This window comes from Nerophis ophidion, linkage group LG04 (genome assembly GCF_033978795.1).
Source record: "Nerophis ophidion isolate RoL-2023_Sa linkage group LG04, RoL_Noph_v1.0, whole genome shotgun sequence".
NCBI lineage: Eukaryota > Metazoa > Chordata > Actinopteri > Syngnathiformes > Syngnathidae > Nerophis > Nerophis ophidion.
This window is the reverse complement of record NC_084614.1, coordinates 64368353-64382995: the sequence shown is the minus strand read 5'-3', so window position 1 is coordinate 64382995 and position 14643 is coordinate 64368353. Positions and strand designations below refer to the sequence as shown.

The window sequence follows — 14643 nt, the reverse complement described above, 5'->3', positions numbered from 1 at the left end:
GGTCGCGGAGGCAAAAACTCAGACATGGGAGGAGTTCCGGGAAGCCATGGAAAACGACTTCCGGACGGCTTCGAAGCAATTCTGGACCACCATCCACCGCCTCAAGAAGGGGAAGCAGTGCACTGTTAACACCGTGTATGGTGGGGATGGTGTTCTGCTGACCTCCACTGCGGATGTTGTGGATCGGTGGAAGGAATACTTCGAAGACCTCCTCAATCCCACCAACATGTCTTCCTATGAGGAAGTAGTCCCTGGGGAATCTGTGGTGGGCTCTCCTATTTCTGGGGCTGAGGTTGCTGAGGTAGTTAAAAAAGCTCCTCGGTGGCTAGGCCTTGGGGGTGGAAGATATCCGCCCGGATTTCCTTAAGGCTCTGGAGGCTGTGTGGCTGTCTTGGTTGACAAGACTCTGCAACATCGCGTGGACATCGGGAGCAGTACCTCTGGATTGGCAGACCGGGGTGGTGGTCCCTCTCTTTAAGAAGGGGGACCGGAGGGTGTGTTCCAACTATCGTGGGATCACACTCCTCAGCCTTCCCAGTAAGGTTTATTCAGGTGTACTGGAGAAGAGGCTACGCCGGATAGTCGAACCTCGGATTCAGGAGGAACAGTGTGGTTTTCGTCCTGGTCGTGGAACTGTGGACCAGCTCTATACTCTCAGCAGGGTCCTTGAGGGTGCAAGGGAGTTTGCCCAACCAGTCTACATGTGCTTTGTGGACTTGGAGAAGGCATTCGACCGTGTCCCTCGGGAGGTCCTGTGGGGAGTGCTCAGAGAGTATGGGGTACCGGACTGTCTGATTGGGGCGGTCCGTTCCCTGTACGATTAGTGTCAGAGGTAGGAGTAGCTGTGCAGCTGGGGAGGCACAGCTCCTTCTCGCCCCAGTGGGTCTACAACAGACAGCGCCACCATCTCAAGTGGGTCTGCAACAGACCCCACCATCATCTTTGGTGGGCCTGCAGATACCACCATCATCTCCGGTGGGTCTGCAACCTACGGCGCCACCACGCAATACGGTGGGCCAGCAGCAGAGGACGCCACCATCCTCTCTGGTGGGCCAGCAGCAGGGGGCGCCACCACCATCCTGTCCTGTGGGCCATCTGGGGTCGCCACCACCATCCTCCACGGTAGGCCGGCAGCAGGGGGCGCCACCACCATCCTCTCCGGTGGGCCAGCAGGAGGCGCCACCACCATCCTGTCCAGTGGCCCGGCAGGGGTCGCCACCACCATCCTATCAAGTGGATCATCAGTGGTCGCCACCACTATTCTGTCTGGTGGGCCAGCAGAGGGCGCCACCATACTCTTGTCGGCCACAGATGTGGTCATTTCATGGGCGACTGTCTCGCCAATTGCAGAGGCGTTCTACTCACCGTCGCCACCTGACTCTTCCCCGCTGGTTGCGGGGACACTTGGCCTGGCGGCCCACCTCCTTGTCCTCCCTCTACCCTCCTATGACTTTTGACTGATTTTTTAAAAATGTCTGGTATCTGTTATGGGAAGGGGGCTACTGTCAAGTTCGTCCCTGGCAGTTTTGTTTTGTTTTAGTTTTTCCTCTGTGTATGTCTCTGTTTCCTGTCAGCGCTTTTATTTTGATCATTTCCTGTCTTTCTCCCTGAGTGCTGTTTCCCCTCAGCTGTGACTGATTGGCACCTGGCCACACCTGGTGCCAATCAGGCCGCTCCTATTTGAACCTGTTTTGTCCTCCAGTCGAGTGCTGGATTATTGTCATGTATAATCGCTAGTGTATTGTTGCTTCTGTCTTGTCGTACCGTGTTTTTGCAGCGTGGCGGTAAGCTATATTCGTTAGATGTTTGTAGCTTACTGTTTTGTGTTCCCTGCTTCCAGTTTGTTTTCATATTACAAGTACGACTTCTGTTTTCCTGCTCCCTACCCGCTAACTTCCACGCTAGGCTCCTTTGGTTTTTTCTAGCTCCCATGCTAGAATAAGTGTGAGCTAGCGTTAGCACAATACTAACATCCAATAAATCTAATATCCATCCTTACAAAGTCTTCAAATAGAAACTCTAATCTCATTTTGGTTGTGTGCAACTCCGTATTCTGTTGCCAAAATATCATGGAACCAAATCCTCCTACTCGTTCGTGAGTGATGAAAATGCCCCTCCCCCCCCCCCCCATAACAACCCCAACTGTGAGAAGTGCTTGCCAAATAGTGAGTCCTTGGAACCCCTCCCCATCATTCTCATCATCTATACGAGCAGACAGTGTCACAAAGCCAGGGAAGAGGAGAGGGAGACAGGGAGAGGAAGGAAGGAGGGACTCACCAGAGAAGCGAGGTGGTCAGCCGTAACGAGCGAACCAAGAAACAACGCTCCGGTTGGCTACAAACCAGGTGGCGGTCAAGGCAAGAGCGTCAATCCCTGAAAAAGGTGAGTTTACCATCTGGATCTGTCAAATCTCTTACGGCTACCTTTTTACAACGTTGTTTTCTTGAAGGAATGGGGCCGATTATAAGTAGGTTTTTATTTGTCTTTCTTCGACATGTATTCCATTGTAGGCTTGACTGACGTGTTGTGTTTTGAGTGCAGAGACAACATGTGCATGAAGAGTATGTGATATTTGGTTTCACACTGGATGAACAAAAATTTGAAAAGGAATTTTACCATTGCAACTTCATTATTCTATTGGTTAAGTTTTTTGTTCATAAATGTAAGTTTCTCAATACCCGACCTGTCTTTTGTGCATTTAAAAGATTTAGAACTCTACATCTAAACACTCAACATAAAAAAGCTGTGAAAACGATGATGCTGTGTTCCAAATGTAAGTTATTTACTGAACTTGAGTGAGCCTATGGCTTTGCACTTTGTTTATATATATATATATATATATATATATATATATATATATATATATATATATATATATATATATATATACATACACACACACATACAGTGGGGCAAAAAAGTATTTAGTCAGCCACCGATTGTGCAAGTTCTCCCACTTAAAATTATGACAGAGGTCTGTAATTTTTATCATAGGTATCCTTCAACTGTGAGAGACAGAATGTGAAAACAAATCCAGGAATTCACATTGTAGGAATTTTAAATAATGTATTTATAAATTATGGTGGAAAATAAGTATTTGGTCAACCATTCAAAGCTCTCACTGATGGAAGGAGGTTTTGGCTCAAAATCTCACGATACATGGCCCCATTCATTCTTTCCTTAACACGGATCAATCGTCCTGTCCCCTTAGCAGAAAACAGCCCCAAAGCATGATGTTTCCACCCCCATGCTTCACAGTAGGTATGGTGTTCTTGGGATGCAACTCAGTATTCTTCTTCCTCCAAACACGACGAGTTGAGTTTATAACAAAATGGATACATGGATGATACAACAGAGGATTGGGAGAATGTTATGTGGTCAGATGAAACCAAAATAGAACTTTTTGGTATAAACTCAACTTGTCGTGTTTGGAGGAAGAAGAATACTGAGCAATTGGAAAAAACTGTAACAAAATGTTTATTACTGTGGTTAAATTTGGCAGTGTTGTATACGAGTTGTTTTTACTCCTATGGTGCCTTTATTTACTTTGATAAAGCTTAGTTACGTTACATTTTAAAACATATAAAAGCTGAGTAGTTTTGGATGCATCTTTGTATTAGATCTGGTTAAATTGTCCCAAGTCAATATTTATCACCCATTTTGTCTTCATGATAAAAAAAAAAAAAAAAAGCTCCCCAACTATTGATTGTCACTAATCGACCGTCGGAAAGACATTACACTGTCAAGTCAATTTGAAGGATGATGATTGAGGTCCTTGACATTTTATGCCTGCAGGACTTTTGGTTCCTGGCAGCTTCATTTTTACAAGACTTTTGCAGTAAACAAAGCAGTTTGGAAAAAAAAAAAAAGTCCAGACAAGCGTCTGCATTAAGACTAGGTTCTAATCATTGTAATGAGACAGAAGCATTGTGGTGTTTTGGCTGAATCTTGGCAGACTTGCTGGTCTCCAGGAATCCTTCACATTCTTTAAATGAGGACGCTCACACAGACAAAGACATACACACACACACACGCACACACTCGCACACGCACAAGAGAAATGTGTTTTTTTTGTATAAAATAAAAATCAAAATTATGCCACAGTCGCACTAGGAAATAAATGTCACTTTCAATAAGCCGCACTGTAAACATCGCTTTTGCTATTGTTCCAAAGAGGCACGTGAAAATTGATATTCAGTTGCCATGGAAACTCCAGGTGTATAGTAGAAAAAGACATAACAGCTTTTATATTGAGAGTCAGCAGGATGACACAAACGTGCATAGAGGTACATTACGTTTTGGTGAGAATCTGAACAAAAGGTGTAGCTGAAGGAATTAGTTTACAATATTTGAATCTCTATGGCAGGGGTAACCAACCTTTTTGAAACCAAGAGCTACTTCTTGGGTACTGATTAATGCGAAGATAGATAGATAGATGGATAGATAGTACTTTATTGATTCCTTCAGGAGAGTTCCTTCAGGAAAATTAAAATTCCAGCAGCAGTGTACAGGGCTACCAGTTTGATACACACTTAAATACATTGGCAGAAATAGCCAATTTGCTCAATTTACCTTTAATAAATAAATATATATATATAAAAAAATGGGTATTTCTGTCTGTCATTCCGTCGTACATTTTTTTTCCTTTACGGAAGGTTTTTTGTAGAGCATAAATGATGAAAAAACAATTGAACAGTTTAAAAGAGGAAAAAACCCACAAAAAAAGAAAATTACATTTAGAAACATAGTTTATCTTCAATTTCGACTCTTTATAATTCAAAATTCAACCGAAAAAAAATGGAGAAAAACTAGCTAATTCGAATCTTTAGGAAAAAATTAAAAAAATAATTTATGGAACATCATTGGTAATTTTTCCTGATTAAGATTAATTTAAAAATTTTGATGACATGTTTTAAAAAGGTCTAGCTATATTTCTGACAAAGAAAAATTATTTCTTCCAGATTTTCCAGAACAAATATTTTAAAAGAAATTCAAAAGACTTTGAAATAAGATTTAAATTTGATTCTACAGATTTTTGTAGATTTGCCAGAATAATTTAGAATTTTAATCATAATAAGTTTGAAGAAATATTTCACAAAGATTTTTCGTCGAAAAAACAGAATCTAAAATGAAGAATTAAATTAAAATGTATTTATTCTTTACAATACAAAAAAATAAATACTTCAACATTGATTTAAATTGTCAGGAAAGAAGAGGAAGGAATTTAAAAAGGTAAAAAGTTATATGTGTTTAAAAATCCCAAAATTATTTTTAAGGTTGTATTTTTTTCTCTTAAATTGTCTTTCTGAAAGTTATAAGAAGCAAAGTAAAAAAATTAATGAATTTATTTAAACAAGCGAAGACCAAGTCTTTAAAATAATTTTCTTGGGTTTTCAAATTCTATTTGAGTTTTGTCTCTCTTAGAATTAAAAATGTCGAGCAAAGCGAGACCAGCTTGCTAGTAAATAAATAAAATTAAAAAAATTGAGGCAGCTCACTGGTAAGTGCTGCTATTTGAGCTATTTTTAGAACAGGCCAGCGGGCGACTCATCCGGTCCTTACGGGCGACCTGGTGCCCGCGGGCACCACGTTGGTTACCCCTGTTCTATGGCCTCCAGATTATTTTGGAATTTATTTGACTAAAATATCTGGCTAAGCTATGAGGCCTTTTTTAAAATCAGTTTTTTAATGCGATGGTAGAATCAGTCTTTGCATTTTCTGAACTCCTGTTTCCATGACAGTGCAGTATGTTAAGCAGCGCAATGCTGCCTGGAATTGTGCCATTACATGGAAGGTACCATTTTGTCTCACTTTCTTTAGGCTGCGATTAATGGACAATCAGTTCACAATACTCGATTGACCGAACTGTCTTTGCCCGACCCTCGAAATGATAATGGTATCGCCCATCAGGAAACAGGAAGTAGCCTGCTAACTATGACGCAAAAAAGTTACTTTCAGACATGCTTATTAACATTTCACATCAAGGCACCTCACATTTCACTCTCGCACATTTCCACAAGGAAAAGGTGTAGGAAGAAGCAGCGCTTAACTGACCTTTTAGCTAAAATAAAGACATGTTAACATACCATTCATGGATCTAATGTTAGGTTGAGAAGAAAAATATGAACCTGGTTTCAGTTTTGCAGTTATCATCTCTTCTTCTCTGGGTTTTTGTAGACCACCATGAATGAATCGGCAGCCCGACGACTCCTTGACGGTGCTGGACTTTGATTGGATGGACCCACATTTGATTGCCACTGTACTGACTGAGCCACATGCCATCCAGAAGAATGGATCCTCCTCCCAACGCCTCACATTCATTCAGCTTTACTGACATCTTTCATGATTGGTGTCACAGACAAGAATTCACCTTCAGGCCCGTGGAAAAAATGTGTGCCAGATCTTGAGAAGCTTTTCAAACAGAAAAAAACAATTTCCCCATTAAAATACTAATTTTTTGCAAACATTCTATTATGGACCAGTATTGATCGATCATGGTGGGCCGTGCATGCTGTAATTTTCGATATTCATGGATCTCTCATGGATCAGGTCATTGATCAGCTCATGCTTCTTTTTTTTTGCTTTGTGAACATGCTGCTTTTAATTGACCGCGCTCAGAAAAGTGCAGTTTTTTCTTTTTTTTCATTCAGTCCACAAACAACTCATCTCGGATTAGTACCAAAGAGACAAATAGTCAAGTAGGAAAAAGCACCAGAGGAGATTTGCAGCCTCACCGCCATGGTGATGTCCCAGGGCACCTACACCTTCCTGGCCTGTTTCGCCGGCTTTTGGTTGGTCTGGGCCTTCGTGGTCCTGCTCTGCTGTTTCTGCAGCTTCCTGCAGCGCCGGATCAAGCGGCGCCGCGAAGTTCGGCTGAGGGAGCAGGGTCTCCGAACCGTGGAGACGGAGCCGCTCGCTTGTCCCGCTCTGCCATACCCGCCACCACTCGCCACTCCTCAACTAGCTCCGCCCCTGCCTCCGCCGCCTTCCCAGCAAATGGCACCGCAGTTCTCGCCGTCTACGCCGCTTCCACTTCAAGTTCCTCATCCTTTGCCAGAAGCTAATTGGGTCAGCATGCCTGGTAAGTGGTTGGAACCGAATCCTTTTCTTTTTCTGTAAATAGTCGCCGGGTGGTCTGGCATTGACAGCTGTGGCTGTAGGCAACATCCTGATGTGTTTTGGCTGTAGCTGCATTTGAAGTATCATGCAGTATCAATCAGCTGGTTCTCAGGACGACATATTAAGTTTTTAAATTTCAGAAATAATAGCCTCTCTCTAATTATTACCTTGTTCCATTTAACCTCGTAAGGTAGATACTGTCCCCTAAAGTAGAAGTGGTCTTTTACGGCAGTGTTTTTCAACCGTTTTTGAGCCAAGGCACATTTTTTGCATTGAAAAAATCCGGAGGCACACCACCAACAGAAATCATTAAAAAACAAAACTCAGTTGACAGTAACAAGTTGCAATTGTTGGATATGACTTAAACCCATAACCAACAATGCATCAATATAGCACTTGTCTCAAAGTAGGTGTACTGTCACGCCCTGTCACATCACCCAGTGACTTATTTTGAGTTTCTTGCTGTTTTCCTGTGTGTAGTGTTTTAGTTGTTGTCTTGCGCTCCTATTTTGGTGGCTTTTTCTCTTTTTTTGGTATTTTCCTGTAGCAGTTTCATGTCTTCCTTTGAGCGATATCTCCAGCATCTACAGTACTTTGTTTTAGCAATCAATAATATTTCAGTTGTTTTTATCAGTCTTTGTGGGGACATTGTTGATTCTCATGTCATGTACATACAGTGGGGCAAAAAAGTATTTAGTCAGCCACCGATTGTGAAAGTTCTCCCACTTAAAATGATGACAGAGGTCTGTAATTTTCATCATAGGTACACTTCAACTGTGAGAGACAGAATGTGAAAAAAAATCCAGGAAGTCACATTGTAGGAATTTTAAAGAATTTATTTGTAAATTATGATGGAAAATAAGTATTTGGTCAACCATTCAAAGCTCTCACCGATGGAAGGAGGTTTTGGCTCAAAATCTCACGATACATGGCCCATTCATTCTTTCCTTAACACGGATCAATCGCCCTGTAGAAAAACAGCCCCAAAGCATGATGTTTCCACCCTCATGCTTCACAGTAGGTCTGGTGTTCTTGGGATGCAACCTAGTATTCTTCTTCATCCAAACACGACGAGTTGAGTTCATCACGGATCAATCGTCCTGTCCCAAAAAGTTCTAATTTGGTTTCATCTGACCACATGACATTTTCTCAATCCTCTGCTGTATCATCCATGTATCCATTTTGGTATAAACTCAACTCGTCGTGTTTGGAGGAAGAAGAATACTGAGTTGCATCCCAAGAACACCACACCTACTGTGAAGCATGGGGGTGGAAACATCATGCTTTGGGGCTGTTTTTCTGCTAAGGGGACATGACGATTGATCCGTGTTAAGGAAAGAATGAATGGGGCCATGTATCGTAAGATTTTGAGCCTAAACCTCCTTCTGTCAGTGAGGGCTTTGAATGGTTGACCAAGTACTTATTTTCCACCATAATTTACAAACAACTTCTTTAAAATTCCTACAATGTGAATCCCTGGATTTTTTTTCACATTCTGTCTCTCACAGTTGAAGTTTACCTATGATGAAAATTACAAACCTCTGTCATCATTTTAAGTGGGAGAACTTGCACAATCGGTGGCTGACTAAATACTTTTTTGCCCCACTGTATGTGCATTGTGGACGCCGTCTTTGCTCCACACTAAGTCTTTGCTGTCGTCCAACATTCTGTTTTTGTTTACTTTGTAGCCAGTTCAGTTTTAGTTTCGTTCTGCAAAGCCTTCCCTAAGCTTCTACGCCTTTTCTTAGCGGCACTCACTTTTTTTTAATTTTTTGTTTAAGCATTAGACACCTTTTTACCTGCACACTGCCACCCGCTGTTTCCGACATCTACAAAACAATTAGCTACCGGCTGCCAACTACTTATATGGAAGAGTATTACACAATTACTCTGCCGAGCTCCAGACAGCACTGACACTCTACAACAAGGTAATTTGCTGACTATAATCACTGTTTTGCAAACACTATTTTTAACCCAAATAGGTGAAAAGAGATAATCTCCCACAGCACACCTGACTGTATCTCACGACACTAGTGACACATAGTGGTTGAAAAACAATGATTTACGGTATGTGAATAATCCAAAGGCATTAAAGCATACCTTTTAATCAATGAATGAATCATGGTTTAGGCAAGTAATTTTTCATTTTACTACATTTTCATGTTAGCACTCTCATGGAAAACATTTCTGTTCCAGCGTGTCTAATGATGGCTACCTTTCACATTTGAGTCCATACGGTACCAATTACCAGTGCCTGGGAATCGATAACGGTACTCAACGGCACCAATTTTTGGTATTTTAATTGTATTTATTCGTGAGGTGATAATGACAGCTGTGCTGTCCCTTTGTTAAACATTGTGTTCTTATACTTCTGAGTCTCATTTGAAAGTATTATATAGAAGAATATTCTTGCAATTCCGAATACCTTTTTAAAATTACCTTATTTAGGCCACGGCTATGCTTACTCGCCCGCATTTATAGGTTATACGTCATCAACGAAAAGGAGGTTTTGTAAACTGTAAGCTATTTTGAAAATGTTTTATCATACCAAATAATACATTCAAAAATTATTTAGAATTGAATTTGAATCGAATTGTCATCCCAAGAATCGGATTGAATCATGAAGTGCCCAAAGTCTCCCACCTCTAGTATAGACTATGGTACGTGGCCTACTTGGGGAGTATTCTTTGCCATTAAACTGAATCTGGTCGTATTTTGCCCCCTACAAGGTGTTTATACTTTAAGTATTGTTCTTCATACACTCCAGCTGTTTGATTGTAACGTGCAGCTTAGTTGTAGTTTTCCATCCATCCATCCATCCATCCATCCATCCATCCATTCATTTTCTACAAGCTTGTCCTTCTCGGGGTGACTGGAGCCTATCCCAGCTGCATCCGGGTGAAAGGGGGGTTATAAGTCGCCACCTCATAACACGGCCAACACAGGAGGACAGACAACATTCACACATTAGTGACAATTCAGTGTTGCCAGTGATGTCTTTCATTGCCAAATTTTAGGGTGTTGAAATCGCCATGTAAAATATCTAATGCTAATGTTATGTTAAACCATGTTATGACATGTTAATATGGCCTGTTAATGGCAAATACAAAGTAAATAAATATAGAACTTGCACATTTTGAAAAGTACAGCCTTACTACGTTTGAGTGTTCTCTATCAAGCATACTTGCTTTGTTGGCATCGAATATTGCATCATTACCAAGAGGCAGTCCAGCTGTCCGTTCTAAGTGGTGCTTGAGTTCTTTGTTTGCTGAGTCTGCAAAATGACCTGCAACAAAGGTGTTGAACTATGGATATTTTTAGATATTAAAAAAAAAGTATATATATTGTATGTATATATTTATTTAAAAAAATATTTTTTATTTTATTTTTTTATTTAAAAGATTTATAGAACCTTTTGATTTTACGTTAATGGATACCTGTTAGTACTGGTGGAATTTGTGGGTGCCTAAAAAGTAATAAATTAGGTAACCATCTCTAAGCGTGATCCAAAATAATGTCCATGAAGGCGAGCCTGGAATAGGTTGGAACGGAAGAACCAATGTTCACAAATGACCTAACAAATACACTCGCAAAATCAATTTGCTTACATTTCCACTTTGTGTCGGTTGGCGTTACCTACCCGCTGTCCCAATAATTTTGTCTAGACAGTGTGAAGTAGAGGTTTTGCAGCCATAAAGTCAAGAAAAGGAAGTAAACGAGCATCAGCTGCAACCAGCGTGACGCTTGCTGAGCACAATAAATGAGGAATGCAACAACAACAAAAAAAAAATGAAAAAGGAAGGAAACTGGCGTCACAGCCACAATAATGTCGCAGCGAGACTGATGGAGGGTTTTAGTATCCAGGCAGCACCAGGTCTGAAAGACAAGCAGGTCCAAATGGAGCCAAGAGGCGTTTTTAAAACTATACCAGGACATGGAGGACATGTCCACTTCTTTTCATATGCTTGACAATCCAAAGGCCATTAGGGGGCCACGCAAAGAGCTTGAAACAGAGAGGACTAAAGTCATAGTAAGGAACAATCGAGGTCTCTCCTTCTCCAGTTGATTATCTACTACGCAGAAGGTTGTTGGGATTTCAGGATGAAGACGAACGAGGTAGCAGCGTGCAGTAAAAAAATATATATATATATTGATAAAACAAACAAAAAGCGAGAGCAACGAAGAATTGCTCGGACCAGACAGACTATGACGAAAACAAAACAAAATGCAAAACACTTACGGCATGGGTGTCAAACTCTGGCCCGCGGGCCAAATTAGGCCCGCCGTGTAATTTCATTTGGCCCTTGAGGCAATATCAAATTAACTTTAGAGTTAGCCGGCCGCTGTAACACCACATTCACCGCTAATACTCATACTCGTAAACCCTCCCAATTTTCCCGGGAGACTCCCGAAGTTCAGTGCCCCTCCCGAATTTGTCTCGATTTCCACCTGGACAATAATATTGGGGGCGGGCCGTAAAAGCGCTGCTTTTGGCGTTCTCAACATGTCGCCACATCCGCTTTTCTTCTATAAAAACAGCGTGCCGGCCGACTCACATAATATATGCGGCTCATACACACACAAGTGTATGCAATGCATACCTTGTCAACAACCATACAGGTCACACTGAGGGTGGCCGTATAAACAAGGTTAACACTGTTACAAATCTGCGCCACACTGTGAACCCACAGCAAACAAGAATGACAAACACATTTCGGGAGAACATCCGCACCGTAACACAACATAAACACAACCGGACAAATACCCAGAACCCCTTGCATCACTAACTCTTCCGGGACGCTACAATATACACCCCAGCTACCACCAACTCAAACCCGCCGCCGAAAAAAGGCATTAAATTTGTGTTTTTATTTAATTTGATATGCCATTGATATTTCTTAATTATTATTATTTGAAACTGGATTTTGCATGTTACTATGAAGTTATATATGCCTTGCTTGGTCAATATTCAATGCAAAACTTGTTTGGGTCCCTATTAAAAGGGTTAATTTGTTCAACATCGGCCCGCAGCTTTGTTCAGTTTTAAATTTTGGCCCGCTCTGTATTTGAGTTTGACACCACTGACTTACGGGAAATGTGGAGCAGACAGTGTCCACGAAGTGCGAGAGTACTTGCGCTTAGCATCAAAAGGATCGTCTATGGTCACCAGTGAATAAAGAATCGATAACAATGTCCTTGTCTGGCTTTCCCCTGACAGTTTGTTTGTGTTAGTTTTTTCCCTTTGCATTTGTCTTGGTTTCCTCTGTGTGTTTAGTATTTCCTGTCGGCACACCTATTTTGTCTGTTTCCTGTTTTTTGCCCTGTGCGCTGTTTTCGCCTCAGCTGCGGCTGATTGTCACCTGGCCACACCTGGTGTCAATCAGCCCGCTTCTATTGGAGTCTGTTTTTGTCCTCCAGTCAGTGGCTGGATTATTGTCGTTGCCACGTCGCTCTTGTCGTTGCTACCTGTCGTATCTAGTCTTGTCTATGCAGCGTTGCGGTAAGCTATGTTTGATTGCGGTTTTCATCTTATTGCCTTTTGTTCCCTGCTTCCAAGATTGTTTTTATATTACAGGTACGACTTATGTTTCCTGTTCGATTCTTGCTAGCTTCCATGCTAAGTTCCTTTTTGTTTTCTAGCTCCCATGCTAGCTCCCTTAGTTTGTTATCTGCCTCGTGCGCGCTTTTTGTGTTCGTACCCTTTTGTTTGTTCTTATTCTATTATCTAAATTAAATCATGTTTTCTCACTCCATGCCTGCCTCCATCTCTGCATCCTGGGGTTCGACACCAACTAAATGTGACAGTCCTGACAATGAAGGTAGAGAAAAGGATTACCTTAGTCTTGATTGCAAACAGAAAACAGGAGAGGGTAAATGCTCCGGGACAGAAGTGAAAACACCCAACAAAACCGGAAAAGCAGCCAAAATAAAAGCACAGCACAGGAACTAACACAAAACACTGAAGAACACTAACAAAACGGCCTGGTGTAACCAGACGTGACAATACTTAGTTAGCATCTGTACGTTTGTTAGCCTACAAAACCACAATCACAACCTAAAGAAGCCGAGCTAATTTGGGCTAAGCGCTCTTGCTAATAACTTAATCAAGTTCTAACTTTAAATCGTCACCATTGGATGATGTGGTGGTGTGCAGAATTTGTGAAAGCCATGTAAAACTTGCATTTGGGAGTCCTGGCTGGTTCCAACAATCAATCAATCAATCAATCAATGTTTATTTATATAGCCCTAAATCACAAGTGCCTCAAAGGGCTGCACAAACCACAACAACATCCTCAGTAGGGCCCACATAAGGGCAAGGAAAAACTCACCCCATTGGGACGTCGACCATGATGACTATGAGAAACCTTGGAGAGGACCACCCCCCCCAGGGGACCGAAAGCAATGGATGTCGAGCGGATCTAAGATGATATTGTGAAAGTCCAATCCATAGTGGATCTAACGTAACCGTGAGAATCAAGTCCAAAGTGGATCCAATATAGTAGCGAGAGACCCATCCAAAGTGGAGCCAGCAGGGAACCATCCCAAGCGGAGGCGGCATACAAAACCGTTGCACCAGTTTATTTTTGGCAAGATGTGTACGTTTAAATAAGCGCTAATACTACTGCAATATTTATGGACCAGTAGCCAAGTCAGGGATGTTATTCTCATTGAGTACTTCAAACCTTTTTTACACTCTGTGCAAGCAAAGCAACAAGGTTTTAACAGAAGCGTTATTGGTAAAAGTTGTTCCTGAGGTGTCCTGGCTGGTCCAGCAGAGTTCATTAACCATTGCAATAGCAGGTTCAGGGTCGCCATAGCAGCAACAAAGAATCCAGTGTTTGTACATATTGTGGCTTTAGCAATTCTTTATTGCTGTTCCATAGGTGTCCTGGCTGGTCCAGCGGTATTTGGGGACGGCGTGACGCGGTCGGGAGATTGGCGGTGCCAGCAACCTGAGGGTTCTTGGTCCAATCCCCACCTTCTACCAACCTCGTCACGTCCGTTGTGTCCTTGAGCAAGACACTTGAGCCTTGCTCCTGATGGTTCGTGGTTAGTGGCTTGCATGGCAGCTCCCACCAGTGTGTGAATGTGTGAGTGTGGAAATAGTGTCAAAGCACTTTGATTACCTTGAAGGTAGAAAGCGCTATAGAAGCAAAAACCATTTATAAAGTATTGCAGTAATTGATTCCGTGTCACCATAGCAACAACAGAGAATTCCGTGTTTCTACTGTACTTGTGGCTTTCGCAATCCGTGGTAATTGATGTTCCTGCAATGGGCTTCACAGTGGGAGAGGGGTTAGTGCGTCTGCCTCACAATACGAAGTTCCTGCACTCCTGGGTTCAAATCCAGGCTCGGGATCTTTCTGTGTGGAGTTTGCATGTTCTCTCCGTGAATGCGTGGGTTCCCTCCGGGTACTCCGGCTTCCTCCCACTTCCAAAAACATGCACCTGGGGATAGGTTGATTGGTAACACTAAATTGGCCCTAGTGTTTGAATGTGAGTGTGAATGTTGTCTATTTGTGT

General features: G+C 42.1%; 1 protein-coding gene across 2 annotated transcripts in view; it reads left to right on the top strand.

The window, feature by feature from the left end:
- The window catches only part of LOC133551752 (proline-rich protein 7), a 37310-nt gene that overhangs the window by 11399 nt on the left and 11268 nt on the right, over positions 1 to 14643 (top strand). Inside the window, exons 2-3 of one of the 2 annotated variants that reach the window (XM_061898795.1) lie at positions 2215 to 2382; positions 6178 to 7081. In XM_061898795.1, coding sequence (XP_061754779.1) covers positions 6739 to 7081 — 343 coding nt within the window. In that variant the 5' untranslated portion in view covers positions 2215 to 2382; positions 6178 to 6738. The remainder of the gene's footprint in view (positions 1 to 2214; positions 2383 to 6177; positions 7082 to 14643) is intronic. The other variant, XM_061898796.1, reaches the window with a different exon arrangement.